The following is a 23,637-nucleotide window of genomic DNA, read 5'->3' on the forward strand; positions in this document are numbered from 1 at the left end:
ACAAACCAGGACTGAAGATTAAGAAAACAATACTATAATTCCATATAATTTACCAGCAGCACACTGGAGTGATGCCTTGAAATCAAGGTTATGAGGTCAAGGCAGAAACTCCCCTAAGCTTTGGACTACCCAGACAGACAACAAGCCAAGCTCAGTTTTTCTTCATTTTCCAGTCTCTCTTATAAAGAGAGATCATATTTATTTGAATACCTCTAAAGCTGGCAAATAAATAAACAAATAAATAAATAAGCTAAGAATTCACACAGTCCACTCCCAAACTAGAGCCAGAAATGATCTGAAATGTAATTTGGGTCCTGAATAAGCAAACAACCATTACAGCCCATGAGGTTCTCATTACTTGTTCAGATCCACTTGGAATGCAACTTTATCAGTTTCTAGAGAGGGTTTTTAAAACAAGGAATGTGATGTCTCAGCAAAAGAGGTTATTTGAAGACAGCATAAATGAAGATTATCAAAACAAACAGTGACATGTCCCATTTGATACTGAGACCATTTAAGTAGCACAAGGACTAAAGAAACGAATAGCAATGTGACTGATTTATTCCACCAGGCAGTAAAAGTCACTACCCAACAGTTTCACAACCACTGAATAAGAAACCATCTACTGCTAAGCCATTATAAGCTGTTGCACAAAACATGCAGCTGCTTTCAGCTGAACTCTGCTTCCATCCCCTGAGAACCAGATAACAGCAGAATAAAAAAAAATCCTCTCACCTACAGCTACAGGACAGGCAAACCCCCCAATTCTGGTACTGTCCATGCAGTTTCCCTCACCTGCAGGGATTAAGTTTCCCAAATCACAGTTTTATTGCATTTAAGCCATTCAGTGCAATGTAAATGCCCCAGTTCCAGCCTTGCCTCTTAATTTCCTACTGAAGGCAACAGAAGCTTGACATGAGTGAGAACACCACGTTTTTAACAACCACGCAGCAATATTTTGCTTTTAAATCCAGGAATTCAGTTGGCAGTCTTTGGAAACAGAAGGATAAAGACTGAACCAAGTGTCAAAGACCTCCTTTAATGTCAGCTTTGGTTTGGCCTTGCTACAGCGTGACAGAACCAGCACAGTGAAATCAAAATATCATGGTTTTGGTCCACCAAAAGCTTCTGATGCCTGCTCTTCCCTCTCTGAATTTCTTTTAAAACTGGAGGAAGACAAGGGTGTCCCCTACCCCTGGGAGCAGGCAGAAAAGCAGGGTTTGGACCACTTACCATGACCACCCCTCCGGACTGCTCTGCCGTGCACATGCTCATGATGGGTGCCATGCCAATGGTTGTCCCTTGGAAATACACCCCACTGCAGGAGGAGAAGCACAGAACCACCAGTCAGAGCCAAAATACACCCAAAACTTTTCAGGCTGGGATTTCTGTCAGTCCCAAACCAAAAGAAAGACCCATTTCAAAGGTGTCAGCTGTCTGCAGGTGGGAAGCAATGAGAGGCAGGGGTCAGGCACCCAGCTCACCCATCTGACACCATCCCTGCCAAGAGAAAGACCCATTTGGTCACTTTCCTGTGGGGACCCTTCTTTCCTTTCTTTTCTCCCTGGCTGAAACTAGGAATAGAAATAGAAACATAAAGTCTTTAGCTCAAAGAAGGGTTATTTTAGTGCTTTTTTATTTTAGTTCCCTTTATATGCTGCTTGCTGTAATACACGGCCTAGAATGTAATCCTCCCAAATAAAGTATTATACATGGAGGGTAATAAAACTTCTTGTGAGGGACAGTTTGGAAGGGCTCACCCTGTTCCTACACAGTTAATGTTAGAATAGCTACATAAAGAGTAAAGAGCTCCTTTGAATTACTAAGATGTCAGGTGTGTTTATCTGTGTAGTATAAGGAGAGTTCGCTGATCAAAATGATGCTTGGTTCAAGAAAGAGGTGTTTCTCTTCCTTTTTTTTTAAAGAGTGTTTTTACTTTAAGCATGTTTACTGAATCCCTTTAATCCTGGAAAGAGCAGCAGGGTAAAAGATGTGCAAGATTTAATTTTTCAGTTTTTTCCTACCAGCAAAGAGGCTTCATATAGTGTCCCCTTGGCCCTCCACTTGCCTTTTTCAGTAACAATTTAGATTGAGACCATTTGTAAATTCCCACCTAAAGTATTTACCAGCTCAATCCATACCTACACTTCTACACAAGCTGAAATCAGGAAGGACCTAAAAGTAACAGGGCTATTGCAGAGCTGTGGAAGGAAATTCATGTCAAACACCTGCTGAAGAGCCCTGCAAAGTCCTTTTATGTTTGATGCTTGCAGAGGGGAAAGAAAAAAACCCTGAGGAGCACAGATGTTCCTCCCAACAGCTCAGCAGCTGGGGAAGAATTCAGTACAGCTTTTCCCAAAGCACTGAAATCCCAGGCAATATTAAAAGTGGTGTCAAGCCTACCTTATCAGCTGTGCATTGTCGTGGGGTTTACGAGGTAGTAATTTTAGTTTTCTCCAGTCCAGGAACTCATGGAGGCTGGTGAAAGGGTCTTGAGAAATAGAGCACTTATCCATGTCATTCCAAACTTCCACTCCCACCAGGGCTACTCGAATATTTAGTGGCCTATAGAACTAATGAGAAAAAAAAAAAAATAGGAACGTGTCTGCAACTCATTTTAGACCCCCTTGGATTAGAATATTTCAAGAGAAGCATGGTGTGCACGTGTACCTTTCCTGAAGAGGCTTAAATAACCTCTTCCTCCAGGGCAAAATGAGCACCTGTTGAGGACTCATTTCCAAAAATCCAGCAAACAGTTCTGACCTGACTGAATACCCAGATGGCATCCAAAGAGATGCAGAGATTGCCTGCCTCTTGATATCCCCACCTCTGGTGTCTTGCTTCAGGACAAAACACTGCGACTCCCTTCACATGTCCTCCCCTTTCTGCACACCCTTGGTGCTCTGCCAGATGCCTCTCTCCATGGCAGATCCCCCAGAGCAATCCAAGACAAAGAGGCTCCAAAGAGGAGCTGAACATTTAGCCAGAGGCATCAACTCTTGCTCCCAGCAGAGCAAACCAAGTGATCTTAGCACTGTGAGCTACATCCACTGGTATCCCACTGGTAAATCCCCTACAAGAGGGCAGCCACAGCAGCATCAGTGATGGAGCAGAGAGAACAATTCTAATGGGAGACTAATGGGAAGAAGGCTTCAAGAATCCATCAAGCCCAGCTTTGGCTGACAGCCTGAGCAAAGCATGTGCTAGATCTTTGTCTTGTTTGTATGCATTGCAGTCCTTTAGATAACACTGAGCATAAATTAAGCATGAAACACAAATAGATTAGAACATGCAAAATTAACTTTGAGCAGGTAACGTAGAACCACCTGTCCTCCAGCTATAAGTCAGCAAGACAATTATGGAAGAGGTGGAGGTGTCTTCAGCAGCTTGTTTGTAATCAAGAATGCTTCTTCTTGAGTTATTGTGCTTGAAGTATCACTTGATCAGTTCTCAGCTAAATTAAGACTCCCTTCAGTTGTAATTTAAGTACTGGACTCCTAATACATTCTGGCCATAAGAAAAATAAACCTGAATTTGTTCAAAAAACACCATACAGGACTCTTAGCCTTTCTTGCTAATTGTCAAGAAATTACTTTAAATACAAGAAAATCCAATGTACATCTCTTTCTTATTGCTCTCACTCAACCTGAAGCCCCTCATATTTTTAATTCTGCCACCCTCTTTGGGCTCTGCATCTTCCTGACTGTGTCTTCACATGCCCCTTGTTGCCCTTACAATTGGACCATCCCTTAATGCCACAAAGGACTTCAAATTCCTCCTCAAAATAATCTCTACCCTATGGAATGTTCCCTATCTGATTATCCCCACCCTTTTCCCAGGTTACTAAAATCCTTGGGCTGCATTATCCATGTCCTTTGGAACAGTGCAGCCACAGATGTTTGCACCCCAGATGTGGTTCATGAGCTCAGAGCAGAGCAGAGTTCACAGCTTGGAATGGTGAAGGGAACAAGAAAGGCTGAGGTTTATTTTTTTGGGTTTCTTGATTGCAGGGAAGCAGCAATCTGAAATCCTGGAGGATTAGGATAAGCAGGGTTAGCTCTTGGATATGGGGGGTGCATAAGGATTGGGAAAGCTGCTGGTCTGAGCAGGGTGGATGCACTGGGAGGGCATGATGGGGATATGGACCCTAGATAGAAGGGTAATACTAGAAATATGTGACTTATTCTTACCCATAAAGCTCTAAGAAAAGCTCTTCTTTTCCTGAGAGCATAATTTTGAAGCTTTAGAAGCTTTCTTAATTTACTAGTAGGAGAAACAAGAGATTTCATGGCAAGATCCTTCAGAAAGCGTAGTCAGTTTGGGAAAAAAAGTGAAATAATGCTCATGTTCTTACCTTATCGACATAGTTTGCAATTTCTATCAGCCTCTGCTTAATTTTTTCCACATCCTTGCCTTGTCTCTGAAACTTGGGATGTAAAGGATCAATGTACCAGCAGCACGAAGACCACAGAGTTTCCCCCCACCACCCAGTGACTCTGCCAGCAGTGTGGTGATGTTTGGGGCTTACACAGAGCAACCAAAGGATAACAGCAGATCCTCTTGGCTTCACGGGACAGGATTTTGGTTCTCAGAAAAAGATTTAACATAGGGATCTTTCAGGGGATGATGTTTTGTGTGAGAGAAAAAGCTCTTCTGCAGCTGTTCTGCAGCAGAGTGAAGATAACTCCCTAACTAGCAGTGCTCAAGAGGATAAAAAAGTAAAAATACAAGTATCAAAATAATTCAAATCAGGATTTGAATGGCCATTCAACTCCCTAGAACATTTCTACAGCCAGTGCTGGTTACTGGCTTTGAAGGTTTCTTTGCAAACCATCAGGAAGGGAAGTTGTGCCTCAGCAATGTGATGGGGAAGTGCTGCTTCAAAAGCACGTGCAGGATGCTACAGTGGCCTCCAGACAGGGATGGTCCCACCAAGGGCAGAGTCAGAGAAAACTATCATAAAGACTTCACTACTTCAAGGACATCCTGGGCAGTCTTTTCGTGTTTGCCAAATCTCCCAATTATTTGAGAATCAAATTCCTTATGGAGTATTGCAAAAAAACATCCACACTGGCAATGAGCATCCCCCTAGCTCAGCAGACCCTTCCTTTGCTTTACCCTCATGAGGGCAGAAACTTTATTTTGGAAGCCACCATCTCACTGTCTGAAGCACATTAACTGCAATATCATGGAAGCTGTGCTGAGCTACTCATTTCCCAGCCCTGCTTCCCAGAACTTTTCTTACCTCCCGATTATCTGCCACGATAACAAGCTCCACGTACTTCATTGTCTTCAGAGTCTCCCTCTTGTACTGCCAAAAAAAAAAAAAAAAAAAAAAAAAAAGGAAGATGAAAATAGTATTTTGTTTTTGCAATAAGTGACCCTTGGAATCAGCTCCCCCTCAGACCAACAAAGTGCTCACCAGAGGAGATGCTCATCTCAGATTTCTAAAGATTTCACTACATACAGATTTTTATTGTATTTCTTTTCCTCATGGAGGTTTCCCTTTGATCTATCACCACAGAAATAATCTATGTGGGACTTCCAGGAAAAGAAAGCCCAGGATTTGATCACAGCAAGCAGGAAAGTGGTGCAAAGCCTCTCTCCTCCTTTCAGTTTTCTGCAGGTGAAATGTTTGAGTTATCTTCCCTCGCAGGAGAATATCACCTCTCACAGAAAGACCTTTGCTATTTTCAAGGTACATTTAAAGCAACGATGAGATGACTTCCAGCAAACATTTCAGGCAACAGACAAGCTGGCTACTAAGAAAAATGAGAGATAAAGGGACATTGAGTGAAGCAGAGGAGAGATCAAGCAATCAAATGATAAATTATGTAGGAAGGAAAACCTGGGAACAAACACTGCAGGAAAAAAAAAATCAAAATGAGCTGTCAGTGTCTGAGGAAGCAAACTAATGCTGTAAAGACAGAAGGCACACATTAAATTTTGTATGTGTGTTCATATAAAACAGCCAGTCATGCTTCTTGCAGTTCTAAATGCATATCTAAGAAAATCACAATAATTGGTTGCAAAAAGCTCACCGAAGAAACAAAAATGATTTGCAATAGATCTGATCACACCTCAGCTCCTCTGCTCCCCTAAACTCAAGTGACCTATTGATGCCTGTACATGCTCTGTGATTTCCAGCAGCTGAGCATCTGTTCCATCATCCCTCCCTTCTTTCTGGAATAAGACAATTAGGGAAAAGAGAGCTCAGCAGTGCATCTGAGCTCCATGCCAGAACTTCAGGAGCTGAAGCAGATGTATGACCTATTAATGACCACGATGTCTTGAACTCAACTGGTGCCCTATAACCTAAAGTATGACTCAAGCTTTCCAACACAAACTATTCCAAGGATAACCACATGATCCCCTAGGAAGCAAAGCCACAGTCCTGGATGTCACCTGCCAGCCAAATTTCACAAAGTTTTCTTCTCATCACCCAAGGGTTCCTCTTTGTTATCTGCAGATTAATGAGCAAGAGTGTTTTGCAAGCGTGGTGCTAAGGGGGAAGGGACAGATGTAACCTTTAGAAACTCTGACTTTCAAACTCACATTTCACAGTGTGACACAGCCTTCAAATGGCAGTAACTGGAAAAAAAAAAAAGTTGAGCTCCATTTGGGCAGTATTTATGAAGAGAGAAAGCAGTAAAAGACACCATTAATGAACTAAACATCACTGATACAAACACTTCACAGGTTTACACTTAATAGGAGGTCAGGTAGACATTCTTCCAACTTCTCCTGGTATTTGGGTTCTCTGTCATCATCATGGGGTCAAGATGTGTGCCCAGACTTGGTGCCTGTGCCCACCCAGGTCATCAGCAGTGACTGGTGACATGGGACACCAAGGAGTCAGCATGTCCCCTCCTGCTGCTCTGGGGACAGCAGCAGATGCAATACAAAAAGCATTCCACGTCTCAGTAGACCCCAGTGGAATTTCCAGTGCTCTGGCAGAGCTGGATTTGCCTCCCTGCAAAATGTATCAGACATGAGGGAGATGCCACGTAAGGGAAATCACCACGTGGGTGTTGTTTGTGATGGAGTTGATATCCCAGACACTAAAAGTCCAACATTAAACCTGAAATTTATTATGTGGTCCTGATCAGAGATGTTCCCCAAGGTACCTTCAGTCTTTTCCCAAACAAGGGGTAAAAAATGAGACCTGAAAATCCAGGTACAAAAGCTACAAGAAGAGCTCTGATACATCAGTCTATTTATTTTTTACTAAAACTGCCTGGATTGGAGAGATTCAGCCTGAGAGCTACTGGCTAGCAGGGAATAACCATGTGAGCCTCTGGCAACTGCCTGGCATAATGAATCCCTGCCTGCCATTTGCCCAATGGCCACGTGCACTCCTTGGGTGCAATATTTATTCATAAACTGCCCCTAATTCTGCCTTCTTGCAGCTTGCTTTCTCCAGCCAACTGCACCAGTGCACATCCCCCAGCCTGAGTTAATCCTTCAGAATTCCAATGGAAGCCAAGAGCAGAGCCAGGAGAGACAGACACCTGGGCAGAGAGGATGCTCTGCTCCCCTCACTCCTGCCTTTCCCCCCCTGCTTCCACCACACCTGATCCCATCACCAAGTTGCTGTAGCTACTCCTCCTCATGCCCCCCCTTTCCCTGGGAATGTGCATGGTTTGGATTCACAATGACTGCTCCAGCCTCTCTCTTCCTCCCTGGCTGCACCAAGTGGGTCGCTTGCCTCCTCTGGGCTTCACCAAAATGCCTTTTTTTTGTGATGGCTACAGAGAAAAAAAGCCCCACTGCAAGGTCTGTCTCACACAACAGGATGGCATTGCCTGGGATCCTAGCTCAACAGCTGGCAAACACTGCTGCAATTTGAGGGCCCACTGAGTTCTGATGAAATGATTCAGTGTTCCTAGAGACCCAGTTCTGGTGGGGCAGGAGGTGTCTGCACAGCTCTGCTGCATTCCTGGTGTGCCTGGAAGTCTCCTCTTTGGATCTGGGAAGCTGAGGCTACTCTTTGTCCCACCATTTATCTGCATTTCAATCAAAGCCAAAGGATAGTTCCATTTTGTGATACATTCACCTCACTTTTCAGCCCTGCCCTACAAGAATTTAGTGCAAGTGGATGAGTGAAGGGTCAGGGGAAAAGAATAAATAAAAAGCTCCTCCCAGCCCCTGCCAAGAAACCAGAAATTTTCATCACACCCTGAACCTGAAACTGGATTTCTGCTGATTTCTGCCACCCAGTGCAATGTGGAGCATCCTTTATGTCTCCATACTTCACCATCATCTTTATTCAGTATCTCCTTATCACTTACTCAGGCTGAAATGTGAAAATTCCCTCCACACATTACACTTGACACCTTTCAGAATCCATCCATTGGAAGCACAGCCAACATACTCATTACATATATTATGTGAGTGTTGACAGGTTTGATAATTATGTCCACTGAAGTGCAGCAAAAATATTTTTCTGATATTTCAGGTGAATTCTGGCACGGAGCTGAAGCCAGCAACAGAATGTGAGAACCATGAGGGGAAGAGTAAAATTGCTTTGATTGTATCAGCTGGGTTTCATCCACATCTTTTATTTCAGTTCCATTGATTGCCTCCCTGAACTTCAGTCAAAAGTCACAAAGATTTGGGGCAGCCTTAATCAAGCTGGGAAAAGCACTTTTCTCCAATGCTTTCACCCAGCACATTTTCAGAAATAGGCTGAGCCCAGAAAGTGGGGTAGGAAATGCTGATGCATTAAATGTAATATTTAATATTCCTAAAATGTAAACTAACTTAATTCCACTACATAACTAACATATAGGATGCCATTTAGGTTGCTTTTCTTAACAATTAACTTCATGCAAGGGCTTAGTAGTACATCTAAGTGTAAATCCCAACATGTAATGTTTAATAAATGCTGAGGGTAGGTTTGTGTCACTGTATAATTGCTGAACATCTAAAGCAGACTTTTCTACCATCCTCATCCAATATCAACTTGCTACAATACATCCTCTTCCTGATTTTTAGCTCATTTCATTTTCTGCAAATTCCATTAGCTAGATGCATTTCAGATTGAGTGCATTTCTTCCTCCACAGACACAATTACAATAACACATCTAGAAAATAATATGGTGAGAATTCTTTTTGTCTGCAGAAGATAATTCCCTACTAGAATGTAAAGATTCAAAACTTAACATTAGCAAAGCATCACAGCTACCATGTTCTCTTCCTTCTTGGGTGGGTAAGAGCTTTTCCAGACATTGCTCAGTCTTCTTATGGGGTCTTAAATTCTTGTTATTATAGTACACCTAAATCTGATATTTTAAGATGAAATCATAAGCTTTTCTGTGCTACATTATGATGAAAAAAAAAAAAAAAAGTAAAAAATCAAGTTATGCAAGCATGATTTAGCAAATTGTTTAAGCATATGCTTAATTTTAAGCATGCACTGAAGAACATGATGTCAAACAGTTCATGTTTTGCTCAGTAGGAATTCAGTGGAACAGAGTTTATGGTGCAAAGGTTACTGGAGATAAGCAGAAACATTAAAGTGCATCATCCACCTACCCTGCCAGCCTGAGAACGGGGGGATGTGTCACTGTCCCCAGCCCTGATGGCAGAGATGTCCAGCTGGTGGCCACAAGCTCCTGGGGCTATTTTCAGATTCTCTGCTCTGTAGATCTTGTGTTCACTCGTAGCACCTTCTAATGGCTCCAGAATGTAGCTCTTGTTTTCAAAGACAATAATTCCCCTGTTGCAGAAGAGAACAGAGTAAGGAGTGTGGGTTTCAAGAGCTAAAGGATGCCTGGCTACAACCAAGTTACAACAGGTTTTAAGAATGATGGAAGATGAAAAAGCAAAATGTTGATTTATGATGCCATGGCTGGGTGAGGCAGGAAACATCAAAGCTCTCTGTCACTGCAGCACACTATACTTTAAAAGCTATACCTCAAAGAAAATGCTACTTCTCTGAAGTGCTGCACTGTAGAGCAAAACATTTGTTTTCTTATGCATTTCCCCTTCTCCCAGTGCTGCATTGCCATTGCTGAGTGGGGTCATGGTGTGTGCACTTCTGAGGGCCTGTGGCAAGCAGGAGTGGACAAAAACGTGGTGAAAAAGCTTTTGTAAGGAAATGTACAGGGTGAAAATATTCATTATCACCTGCAGTCAGTATTAGACCTTTTAAACCAAATGCTGATGCAAGAATCAGTGCTACCAGACAAAAGAGGTATTGCAGTACCCAAAAGGATTATTAAATATGGCACAGAGAGGCAGCAGAATGAAGCTCAGGTATATTAAACACTGGGTTCCTGGTTAAGAGGTTTTACTCCCCAAAATAAGAATTTTTACAGGAATACCACCTGCTCTCTCAAAGATTTTTCCTTCCATGAGAATGCTCTTATTGCTCTACTCTGAGCTGCACTTTGTAAAGAGGGAACAGGGTTCAGGTAGAGACACAAGACCTTGCTCCAAGGCACATGTGGAAGAACCAAGGACAACACAGCCAGTTCTGGGCTTTGGGTGCTGCTTCTGATCCAAAACTGTAGAGAACTTACCCAACACCTATGTCTGGGTTCTTGTGCTAGGTCCTGCCCCATTATTTTATGCTGCTAAAATAAAGCACAGTTGACAAAATGCTGAATATCTTCCCAATTCCTCCTGCTGAGGAAGCTGTGGGCACCAGACTGCTCTGTCAGCTCAGCACAGACACAGAGGGATGTGGGTATCCAGGGTCTGTCCATGCTGGGATGGGGCTTTTAGTACTCTGTGGCATGAAGTGGGACAATCCCCAACAATTCTGCTGGAATCATAACACAAGAGGGGGAGCACAGAGCAAGAAGACTGCTCTCCTGCACATCAGGGCTGGCCAGAAGGCATGAAGTAGGTGTACAGAGAGGGAAAACTGCTGTAAGAGAAAGGGATTTAACATTCTGTCTCTACCCTGCCCTTGAGCACATGCTGCCAGCCACCCAGGAAACCCCAAGATAATCCCTACATTGAACACACCAGGTTTTGTTGGGTAACTGTGACCAAACAAAGGCACCACTGAAACCTCATTTCTCTTTTCTGAACCAGGGCTGAGCATTTGCTTACAGGGTGTTGTAGGAATTCATCACCTAGACACTACACTGAGTAGTACACTGCATTACTAATTTCTTCCCTGTCTTGACATTATGAAAACAAGAATGCCTCAGCACTGGCAGAGGTTCAGCAGCAATAATTACAATCTACCCACCTGGAATTCCATGAAACCTTTAATGGGCCAAAGGATCCTTCCTCAGTTCATCCTCTCAGCTGCACTCTGCTGTCTGTATAAGCTATTCCCCAGCAGTCACCATCAGCCCAAAGCTGGCTGTGTTTTACTAATGTGTCTTTTGTGGTCTAGAAAAAGTGTCTGCTCTTTTTATTTCTGTCTGTGCTGCAGCAAAGGGGAGATTCTACAACACAGTGAAACTGATACATGTCTCTACACAGCTCTTCTGCAGAAAGGTAAAAAGGAGGAAAAAGAGGAAGGGCCCAGAAGCAGGTTAACGACACCATAAAGACTTATTTTAAAATAAAAATAATTAGGAAAAGACTACCCTAGATATTTTATTCTGAGTAGGGTATGGTGAAGAAATCCCAAGCCTTTTACTCCTAACCAGTTAACCAAAATTTTCATTCCAAGCTGACTGCACAGTTTTGCTACAAAACTTCATTAGCAACCAAGGCCACAGCTGATCATCTAACTGTTAACTAGAACAGCTTAAAGTCCAAGAGAAAAAAAAAACAAAACACAAAACAAACAATTGGAAACCCATGAAATTAAAGGCTGGGCAACAGCACTGGCAGGAAACTGCTCTGCTGAGCTGAACCAAGAATCAGGGGCTGATAATTCATTTGCAGCTTCCTTGGCATATCAGGTAAAATAGATTATGTCCCCATCAGCCAGGCATGCTGTGTGTGATGGATAGCAGCTGGAAAACAGGGCTGATTTATCATAGCAACCCCTCTAGCTCCAGCCAGGCTACACTATCTGGAGCATGACATACGAGAGACCTCTGAGCAGGTCACCCCATCACTTCAGTCACCTTCCACCCTCCAGTTCTAAATTATTTTCAGATCTGCCTTATCCCTTGAAGAATTCAGGAAACTAGGACAACCTATTCCCTTTACTCTGATAATCAGCAGCTCTCTGATCAGCCCAGTCAAATAAGGATTGTTGTCTTGCCCTGGTGCAATTAATCATTTCATTTTGGAGGCAGCTGGAACCAGGGATGGAGGCTGAAGTCCATTAGTCACTGTTTGAAGCAGGCCAGCCTGACCATCTCCCTTCCCTGACAACTCAAAACCAACAGAAAGCCATGAAGGCTTTTATTTTTCATGTTAAACTTTACCCTGCTTAGAACATTAACTTAAAAATATAGAGAGACTTGAATAATTTTTCAAGCCAGCACCTTGGTGTCAAGAGTTCAGACCTAAAATGTGCCACAAATCACTGCCAGGTTTCCAAAGCACCCAGCTACTGCCTCAAGTAATTTTTTTTTATACCTCCCTTTCTTTAGCTGCAGAGGAAATGGACAAATAATCAGACAGCAAAATCCTTAATTTTGGTTTCAACCAAGCACACCAGAGCCAGGGCAGCCAATACAAGTTGCCATTGAGGCTCCCATCCCAAGTGACAGCAAAAGCCTTTAAGAACAATTCCGCCTTTGCATATGAAGCAATCTCATGGTAAAAAAAAAAAAAATCCATAATCTGCAGATTCAGCATAAAGGAAAATATATTTTTCACTTAATGCACACATTTATCCTTTGAGTGCTGCCTACAGGATATCAGCACCTGGCCTGTGACCATCTGTAATAAGATAATGAATATCAAATATGAATTATCTTGGCCAGCTCCCTGTTTTTGACTAATTCTCTTTTCCTTACAATTGCATTTTCTCCCACTGAGCAGTGCCAAGCACAGCACCTTAAAAATGTAACTAGTCCAAAGCTATGGTTTCTCTCTTTTTTGGTGTGGCAGGGTTAGATGAACAATACCTACCAGTCACGCAGTACTAAGAATTTGATGCAAATAAAATAAAGCCATGAACTACTTTTTCCCTCCCTTTCTTTCCACATTTTTGTGCAGGTGTTTCAAAAAAGCCACTGTTACTCCTACACTATTTCTCTGTCTTCCTCTTGAAAAAGGTTCTCCACACTCCTGAGTCAGCCTCTGTTCCCCCAAAAACCAGGGCCATGCAACTTTTCCAGTTTTCTGGAGGCACTGGTGTTAAATATTAGACTGTTTTCCAACGTGGGAAATAGACACTATATTAAACTACAGATCCCTTACCCAAAATTACAGAAGGAACCCAAACAGGATTTTGGCAACTCAGAGTGCTTGAGCAGTGGTGATTCTTCAATCCCAATTTCTCCTATGGAAATCTGTGGGATTCCCAACATTACCTCTACCAGGCAAAAGACTATCAGAATTCCCAAGCTTATAAATATTTGGAATATGAAATAATATTCTTTTGGTCTCCAGGTATCTAATTCATGGCATTTGTGTTTTCCCCAGTCCCAAACCATGCTGATGCTGGGAAGTCAGATCTTACAAATGAGCCAGGCAGGAAAGACCAAAGATAATTCAACCCCTATTGTGCTGTCCTTTTCATCACTGGGAGCAGAGAGGAAAGGGAAAAATAAAAATCTATATCATCCAGTCTGTCCAGACAGAATTTCAGAGGCTCCAAGCCAACTTGGAAGCAGCTTCAGTGTGGTCTTGAGCCTGAGCTAACATTTTAATCTCTCTCAAGAAGGTTTGAACCCTGCTCATGCCTGGTGGTCAGCACCAAATAAACCACATCCACATTGCTCCTCATCACCTCCAAACACCAACAAGATGTTGGGATTTGCCTGCTGTATGCCATGGTGTGCCATATGGGGAAAGTGAATGTGAGATGTATCCTGCAATGGGAGGACTCCCTCCATCTCAAGGACAAAGAAATTAAAACTTAATTCATTTTTTATTAATTAATTATTGCTGTGTAATGTCTCAATTAAGGAGTTGCAATTTGAGGAATAATTCCACTATTTAAGTTGTGAATAAAGCAAAATGTGTTATTTTTTTCCCCTTAAAAACGAAGAAACAAAAAAATCCCCAAACCTAATGCCAGGCCAGTTGTATTTTATAAATCAGCAGGCTTTAGGAAATCTCCAAATATAAATGGGATTTTTCTTTTCCAACTTGTCAGCAGAAGCAAGGGCCCTGCCAACATAAACCATCAATGAATACTTGTCTGAGAAATTGTGATGCTGAAGTAAAACTTGGCTAGGACAGAATTATATGAAACTGTGATATATTATTCTGCTGCACTATACGGGGAGAGTTAAGTAAATCAATAAATCTGATATCCATGAGTGCAATTAAACATTTGGTTTTAATGAAGCTCAAAGTTATACTCATTTCTAAACAATACCAATAAAAAGCTCTATTACTGCTGGAAGAGGAATGCAGATGTTTTCAGTTTGTAAGAAATTAATTAGACTACAGAGGGCTGTCATGCTTACACACCACATATTCCCATTAAGCCTGTCTCTGCCCACAGACAGAAAGGCTGAGCAGAACTCATGTGCCACCTAAAAACCTACAGGACCTTCAGTTCATAATTAATGCTGGAGCTTCTTAAACCAAGGGTGGGATCCCATGGGTATTTTGGGTGAAAAGATAGAGAATTGGAGCTTGGGGCCCTGGAGTGTTGTTCTCATAATGCTCAGGATGGAGGGAGACAAGTTCCTCACTGCTGGGGTTCTCTCCATGTGTGGTATCAGAATCCCAGACTGGGATTGGGTTGGAAAGGACCCTAAAAATCATCTGGTTCCCCTTCCATGGGGAGGGACACCTGTAAAATCTTTCCTTCCACCAGCCCAGGTTGCTCCAAGCCTCATCCAACCTGGCCTTCAATACTTGAAGGTGATCCCTAAAGGGCATTTTTATTTATCCTTCTTACACATTCTACATTCTCAAGACTTCATAGAACAAAGCTCCAGGTACATAAGGGGGGGAAACAAACAAAAGAGGAAGAAAAATTAAGTAGCCAATCAAAACTTCACTTTTAGTCTGGTTTAATTTGTCGAACACTACTGGGAAAAAATTAAAATTTTTCTAGTGGGCTAGGTGGTTTTTAGTTGTTTTTGAAATGGTTTGGTCATTCTTCAGCTTTAAAGGACCTGAAAATATAGAGGAAGGGAGCTCGACTCCGGAATCAGGCAATTCACTTCTTTCTGCACCAAATCCCCACCTATAAAATGGGGCAAACTTTAGAAACCACACACAAGAACTCTCTCCTGATGAAGAGCATTGCACAAGACCCAAATAATACCATTACCCAACTATCCTGCACATCAGGATTCCATTAGAAGAGAAAGTCTGACCCAAATCAACAAAAGGGCAGCATCTCCAGGGGAGGTTAAAGCAGTAGCATCATTGATTTTACAAACTGCAGCCATGCTGGAGGTGTTGTCACTCAGACACATCATTAATCAAATATTTTTTATTCCAGCCAACCACTTTCATTAACCTGCAAATATATTGCATAGCAGAGTGTCTAAAATGTAGCCATGGCCTGAGACTACAGCAGCAGGCACTTAATTCTTCCTCAGTCCAAGACAGATTTGTCCACAGTGAATTCATAGGGGTCAGAAAGTTTGATGCCTGGAATTTAAGCAGGGAGTTACTCGAATCAAAAGTGCTAATGCAATTTCATGTCCAGCACTTGGCTTGCAAGAACCAGTAATTGTGTTTATCAGAGAAAGTGTCACCCATGAGCACAGCTGGGAAGGTGACAAGACAGAGCAAAGGAAGCAAGGAAAAAGGAAGGAGGGGAGACATGTTGGCAGCAGGGAGGATTGAGGGAGCACATTTCATGGGGCTGCTCAGCAAATAACAGAGGGGTAAAAGAAGGTGTGATTCAAACATGCACAGCTCATAGGATGCTTTTTCAAGTCCCCAGATGCATAAAAATATTTTTAGTTTTTGATTTTTTAAATGAAGTGTTGTCAGACACAGGCATGATGGAGAAGGGGGCAGGCTCAGACAGGGATAGATCAGTAAAATGGCTAAAAAAATAAAATTGGTTCTGTCCAGGCTCAAACCAGGACATCTCCCAGGCTTGTCCCAGTGGTACCTGGGGGGTTACTGTGCACTGGGGGCAGAGAACACACAATTGTACTGAATAACTCTCAGCTCACAGAGGAGATGGTGATTCAGGAACTCTTTCCCACTCAAGCAGCCAGAAGCCATGAAAGCCCAGAAGTTGGATTTTTTTCTAACATTAAGCTCACAAAGCCTCCAGTAGCTTCAAACCATGAAAGATGTTTACACGAACTAAAAGCTCTTCAGCAGGCAGGCAGAAAAAGTAAGCATCCAAAGCAGTGCTTTTCTCAACTGGGATTTGCTCCTAACTACTTTTTTTTCTTTCTTTTTTTCCTTTTTTTTCTTTTCTTTTTTTTTTTTTTTTGAGTGAAATCTCCCCTTCAGTTGGAGGGAGGATACAAGAGGAATTTACTTTTTTTTTTTTTTCCCCCTCATTGGTTTTCTACTTCCATTTTTTGTTTTTTTTTTTAAATAGTTGATGTCTGGAGTGTTGTATTTAAATCCCCCTCTTCAGCTGACTGTGTCTGGGGTGCAGTGAGTTCAGCCAGACCATTTGAAAGATGCTCTTGTGTAGCCTGACCATGGAATTCCATGGAAAAAAGCCATCTGCTCAGTTCTGGAGCCTTGTCCCCAGCCTGTCTCTGGGGCCACAACATCTTCCAGTCCCTGATGAGACAGGACAACCACTGAATACTTTGAGGGTTATTAGCTAGCAGTTTGGTAACCCTGGGGGACTCTTAGGATTTCAAGAGCATTTGGGTGGTTTAGAAAGAAAAAGCCTCCTGGGACATTTGTATTTTTAAACTGCTGAGGACCTTTTTGAGCTTCACTTGGGCTTCCCCTACCACAGAGGTCACCGTGTCCCTCTACCAGCCCATGCAGATGGTGGTCTTCAAGGCTGTAATTTTGTGTGCATTTGCTGGGTTCTACACTTGTAGATAAAGCAATAAGGGGGGGGGGAAAAAATCATTCAAGTCTATACAGATTTAACCTAGAAGATTTGTGCTGTGGCTGCAAGCCAAGACTACTTGCTAAAAACTTGATGAGCCTCCAAGCTAGATAAAAAGAAGGGTATTTCCTAAGGACAGGAAGGAAACAACTTGAATTTTTCATACCTTCACCTTCCTACAAGCAGTCTAATTGGCTTTCTTACCCAGATGGAAGTGCTGGAAATCCTGATTGCCCATTGTTCCCTTCCCATCCATTCAGCATTTACCATTTCCTCTCCCCCATTCAGCTCTTCCTCCTCCGGAGCAGCCAGCAGGATACAGGGCAGGATTATTTCCTCCCCTAACCTGCAGTTTAGGCAGCTCTCTGTGTCAATTTCTTTCTGAAATTGAAATCCCATGTGGAGCAAGGCACTCAGATGTTATGTCTGAGAGGATGGAATGGAGCTGGAATACAAGAGAGGAGTCTGCTTCTCACTTATCTACATCCCTCCCTTTATCTGCCTGAAAATGTAAATTACTCAAACCTGGCCTACTTTGCAGATTTCACACTTGATTCTTCCTGTAGCTCATCCCAGAGTAACCACAGCTACAGGCTAATCCTAGAATGTCAGGCTGGAAGGGACCTCAAGGGTCATCTGGTCCAACTCTTCTAAAATTATTGTTTATCTGAGATGTCTCAGCACCCCAACGAAAATGGGGGAAATCTACCACTTCCCCTGGGAGACCACTCCAAGGGCTGACTGTCCTCATGGGGAAAAATTTACCTCTTGTGTTTAATGGGAATCATAGTAACAAATCCCCAGTGCTCAGCCATGTGGCTGCAATGTAAGAACTTGGTGGATGCAGTGGGTCAGAGCCTCTGCTCAGCACCTCTTCTCTGGCCCTGGCCAGCCCCAGATACTTAGGGGTAAGATAGGGGCACAGTGGGGGCCCTCAGCTCTGGCAGCAGAAATGTTGGGGCCATCTTTGGGTCTGACTGCCCTGGTGAGGATCCCCTACCTCCCCTCCTCAAATGAGCTCATATTTTTTAAATCTACTGAGATTTTTCACACTGACACCCACCTGAGACAGTGAGCTCCACTGGCCCATGTGGTGACCAAAAAAATTCTTCGCTCTAAAGTTTCACTTGATGCCTCCTAACTTGGGATTGTGAAAAATCCTAAGTCATTGTCCCTTCTTCTGCAGGACATTCAACCTCGTTTCATCACACCCCTTTTCTCCATTTTCTCCTTTCAAAAGTGACAAATCCCAGCCTATTTTCTTTCTTTAGATAAAAGCTGTTCCACACCTGTGATCATAATTGCTGCCCTTCTCTGTACCTTTTGTGAGATGGGGATGGGGAGGGCAACCCAAGAAGTGTATGCAGAAAATTCAAGATGTGAGTGCAGGGTGGATTTATAAAGTAATAATGAGGGGGCTTGTTCTATCCTCTATTTCTGTCTCACTAATTCCTATGATCCCTTTTTTTTTGCTGCTTTGACTCCCACTGAGCACTCTGGCTTCAGATCATGCTGAAAAGCAGAACCCATTCTTTATGACTTTAGTTTCATGTCTTTTAATGACCCCTCCTAATCTGGAGGCACAGACACAGCCTCTGCCTGTCCACACCTGGAACAGTGCCCGAGGTGCCTGTCAAGTAGGAGTGGGAGGATATGAGTGCTCAGAGCTTGCACTTCCTTTCATGAGATGTTTTTCAGGCCCTTAAAACTTTGGTCCCATGCAACAGCCCTGTGAGGTAGGTAAGAACCATGAAATGAATTTCCCAGATGGACAACCTGAGACAGGGAGGGAAAGATCTGGCCAAGTCACTTAGAACCTGTCAGAAAGCCAGGAACAGACCCTTGAAACTGAGACCAAACTTTCCTTCCACTGCTGCAAGAGAAATGGCTGCCTCAGGGACTGTCCTCACCCACAGCTCCAGGGCCATGGGAGGTTTAATGTTTCTGCTCCTGCAGTTTGCAGTCTTTATCATGCCATGGAAAACCAAAAATCCCTACTCCAGCAACTTGGTGGGCAAGTATAATGCCCTTTCCTGTTCTGTCCAACCCTATCCTACCCTACTCTATCCAACCCATAACTTCTCTTTCAAGCTGTAAGACAAGGAAAGCTGCCAGAAAAGCCATGAAGTCATTCTGAACTCTCTTATTTCTCTTCCTATTATTTCAGACTGGACTGCATGCAGTAAATCATAGAAACAGAATGGGTTGGGTTGGAAGGGGACTTTTAAAGGTCCCTTAATTCAACCCCCTTGGCAATGAGCAGGGACATCTTCAGCTCAATCTTCCCACCCAACTTCTCAAGTGATGCAGCACCAAATAATGTTCTGGTGGCAGGGATAGAAAGTGAGCTGTGGGCCTGATGCTGGAAGATGCTCAGTGCTCTCAGGACCTCAGAGCTGTGGGCCTGATGCTGGAAGATGCTCAGTGCTCTCAGGACCTCAGTGCAGCTACGTGGGGTTTCACACCTCTTGTTTTTTTCCTCCTAACCAGTTCTATTGGGAGGGCCTGGATGGTTCAAGATGCTGAGAATGTATTCTGAAACCTTTCAGACAGACACCACCAGCTCAGATGAAGCACAGGTAAGGACTGGAAGCTGTCACTGTTGGCTGCCAGGCTGTGAAATGAGTTTTGTGGAGTGAGTCAAGAGGCACCCTTATCACAAGCTGTTCTCACTGACACTCTGAACCAAATGCAGCAGCTCAGTGGGCACGGATCCTGAGATATCTCCTCAGTTGTTCTCCTGCTGGAGCAACCCATGTGTTGGCAGGGAAAATTAGGAAAGCTTGCACTGCAAAAGATGCTGCTGCACTTTGCCTGTGGGGGAAGGAGCCTCATGGTGTCATCTTGCATTTTGAGGGGTGATCTGTGGTAGTATCAGGTGAGAGATAAATGGCACTGCTGCCACAGGCTGCCTGGCCATACCTCACTGCCTGAAACTGGGAAACAACTTGGCCAGCTTGAATGTAAAATGAGCAAAATAGAGAAGAAGGAAAATGCATTTCATGTGGGGAAGAGAGTTCTGCTTTCTTAGCTAACTGTGGAACAAGACATGACTGCAGACCCACACGTTTTCCCCAAGAACATCACAGCAACCCAATCCCTTCAGCTGAAACACCATCAGTACCACACTGAATTTTGCAAACTGCCATGGTCTGTGCAAAGGGTTAATCAGAATAAACTTGAAGGAGATGCCAGATACATCCTGAAGCACCCAAAAAAACCCTTTCCATGTGGGAATGAGCCAGAGAAATCCCATCTACTAGGGCAAAATGGGTCCTGGTAACCAACTCTTTGCTCTCTCTGCTGCTGTATGTCCCAGAGCTCTGCTATTAAAAGCCTTGATAATACCACTAGTGCACAAAATGCAAAATCAAGGGAAAAAGACTCCAGCTACTCATGCTGCTTGGAGATAAATTAAACAAACCCAGAAAAGGTTGAGACAGTTGGAAATCTGACAGGAAAAGTGGGTTTTCCAGGGAGAACACTAGAGGCAATTTCCAGTTAATTACTGTGATTTGGAACAGCAATGTGAGTAAATATCAGGCTTTGATTGTCCAAGTAAGGAAGATAATTGTTTCCTGAACTGTGTCCATCATGTATTTAATATGTTGTCAGCCTGTTCTTTTCTCAGCCTCAGAAGAGATTTGGGTTTCAGCAATGTCAATCTGCTGGTCTGCTCTTAACAAGCAGCTCAGATCCTGATGCTGAGCATCCTACTTGGTGGGAAGGCAATTAATTGAGCTCCACAGCCATGTTTATAAAGCAAACTCTCCTCCTGACCAGGTTCCTGGACAGTGCATGGGTTTGCAGCTTCAAGGCAGTCCTGCCATCCCTGCCATGCTTGGAGGCCATGAAGGACTGGAGGGCACTGCCAGCCCCAGCCCATGCCAAGCACCACACTGCTGCAAAAGGGTGTAGGGAGCAGGGACATCATGGGACACCATGGCAACCCCTCCCCCAGACTGCATTTTCTGTTTCTTCTTTTGCCCTTCAGAGCCAGGAGAAGGGAAAATGTTTTTACAGACTGTACCAACATTTGAAGAGCAGATATCACAGAATCACAGAATGTTGAGGGTGGAAAAGACCTCCAAGATCACCCAATCCAACCTTTGACCAACACCATCATCTAACTACTACACCATGTCCTTAAGGACCATGTCCAAATGCCTTTTAAATATCTGTACATTGAGAAAAAAGCAAATCAAAACTCGACAGCTACCAGGATGCTTCTTTCCCAAGGTGAAGGATGAGAGAAATCTTGACTCACCTGAGTCCTGAGCAGGTGCTGATGCTGACTGAAGAGTCTGGGTACCCTTGCACATTGCCATGGTAATAGCAGTGACCCTGATGGCAAAAGAGAAAACATTTCAGTACACAGGAAAGCTCTTGGCTCTTTTCTGAAGGTTCCCAAAGCTGGTTGGAGTTGCTGCCAGCACCTTCCCTGCCCCACTAAGTATTCACTGTACTTAACAATCCAGGGGGTTCCTAGATGGAACTTGGGGGTTTTAAAGCCCAGGAGGCTGGGATGGTAGAGTTTTTGGTTTTTCATATTTTTTTCTTTTAAAGAGGATCAACAGTTGCTAAATAACAGGACTGACAACCTTTTTGTGTGTTATTTTATTTCAAGCTACGAAATCAAATGTTTTATAAAATTAATCTGATGAAGAAATCAGCTGACACTTTTTAATACTTCCTCTAGACAAACATATTTTAATTTAAGTTCATTTCCATTTACAGATGTCTATAGGAAGTAGCTATGCATAAGGCAAAATATGAAAAAAGCCAATCCCAAACCCATAGCTTGAAAAAAGAGCAAAGGAAGGGGAATGGAAACAGGTTGGAAAGGAAACTTTTTATTGAATTACCCAAGTGAGTAGCTGCATGTTATTAAGAACAACCAAGAAGAAGAGGGTCTTCTATTTGGAGAGGCAACAATCCAGCTTCATTCTGCAGCTAGGTTACTGTATTTCCTTAATAAATCACTGCTTGCAAAAGGCACCCCCAACACAGCTACTTTCTCAGCCCATATGCATATCTGTCTGGAATCAAGGTTAATTTTCTTGTTGACTGAAGGTTTTATTACACTGCCAGTTGTGTGAGGGGCTGGGAAGCAATGAGTGTTTCACGGCCAGCATTTCTTTACTCAGAGTTCCTTTGAATGCCACCTGGAAACTGAGAACACTGTTATAAAAGGTCCCTATCCTATTAGTGCAAAAAGAAGTTATCACTCATGCTTCAACCTGTCATCTCTCTGTGCCTTTTTATTGCTTGCTTCAGTCACATTTGTCTGGCTGCATTAATTAACCTTTTCAGTTTGGGGGCATGGTTTCCACTTACAAAGCTTCACATAGCAGACTTCTAAAGACTACCTTGATTTTGTTAAAGAAAGCAACAGCCATGAAAGAGAGATGAAGTAATAGAGATACGAATTTTCTGCAAAGAAGTTTATACCACAAAGAAATATTTGTTTGGAGCATTTATCCAACATGAGTGACTGAACACAGACCAGCAACATGTGACTTTCCAAATGCAAATCTCAGTGGCTTTCCTCAGTGAAAGACATGACACAAACAGAGTCATAGTATTTTACTCCTGGGTATTTTTAGCATTAGTAGTCAGAGTCAGTAACAGCAAGGATAAAGCCACAATAAAAGAGAGGAAGTCATAGACTGGATTTTTGGGAGATGATTGCTTCAGTCACAATTGCTAGGGATGACAAAGCTTTCAGCAGGAGTGCACCATTTCACTTGATTTTTATATTATCAGCCACATGCATCCAGATAGCAGCCACAAGGAAAAACAACAGCCCTGCCTCAGCACTGACTCTCATACTCTGACCCTGGAACACTCTAAAACCAAAATTATTTCTTCTCACTTCAAGCAAGCAGAAGGCAGAGGTGCAGCTCAGAGCTCTGAAGAATTCAATCTTTGGGGTTTAGCATCAGCAGTGCTCAGCACATCCCTCTGTGAGCTGGTACCCAGCCCCACACAGCACAGCTGCCTTTATCTCAGCCTGAATTCCAGCCAGGGCTCTGCTTTCCTCCCTCTCCACATGCAACTTGTCATTTGATTAACTCTGAGCTCCTTGTTGTGGCCCATTTCACACCAGCTCAGGGAGCCACAGGCTGTGTGATGCCAAAGTTCCAGCACTGCAAATGTAAACTTATCAGACCATGGCCTGCAATTGGGCTGGGAGAAAACTGATTTCTAGTTCAGTAACTCCATTGAACTGCAGGATTACTTTTTTTTCTCCTATCAAATCTCTCTATTCCTGCAGACCAGGACATAAAATGGATGACCCCTTAAAAATAAGTAATTACCATGGCTGATTTGTTGTACCTACAACAGTACTCTACCTACCTTTACTTGAGATTATTTCATAAATACCAGCTATGGGCAACCATAAATTTTTCAATTTGCCATAAGCCAAAAAAATAACCTGGATACTGACACGTGGGCTGGAGAAAACTCCCCCCATGACAGCTCCACAAGTCAGACCTCCAAGCAGAATTTGACTAAGCAACTTTTGGAAAATTGGATTTGGTTTCAGCTACAGACTAAACTGATGTCCTCAGTGAAGAAGAGAGAGATATATA

The 23,637-nt window shown here is 43.1% G+C and overlaps 1 protein-coding gene across 1 annotated transcript in view; it reads right to left on the bottom strand.

The window, feature by feature from the left end:
* ADAM12 (ADAM metallopeptidase domain 12) overlaps positions 1-23,637 on the bottom strand; it is a 170,460-nt gene that overhangs the window by 47,206 nt on the left and 99,617 nt on the right. Inside the window, exons 5-10 of the mRNA XM_071749670.1 lie at positions 21,309-21,385; positions 9,538-9,721; positions 5,246-5,311; positions 4,355-4,426; positions 2,404-2,573; positions 1,234-1,318 (exon numbers count right to left, since the gene is read on the bottom strand). Coding sequence (XP_071605771.1) covers positions 1,234-1,318; positions 2,404-2,573; positions 4,355-4,426; positions 5,246-5,311; positions 9,538-9,721; positions 21,309-21,385 — 654 coding nt within the window. The remainder of the gene's footprint in view (positions 1-1,233; positions 1,319-2,403; positions 2,574-4,354; positions 4,427-5,245; positions 5,312-9,537; positions 9,722-21,308; positions 21,386-23,637) is intronic.

Source organism: Heliangelus exortis, chromosome 7 (assembly GCF_036169615.1).
Source record: "Heliangelus exortis chromosome 7, bHelExo1.hap1, whole genome shotgun sequence".
Classification (NCBI taxonomy): Eukaryota; Metazoa; Chordata; class Aves; order Apodiformes; family Trochilidae; genus Heliangelus; species Heliangelus exortis.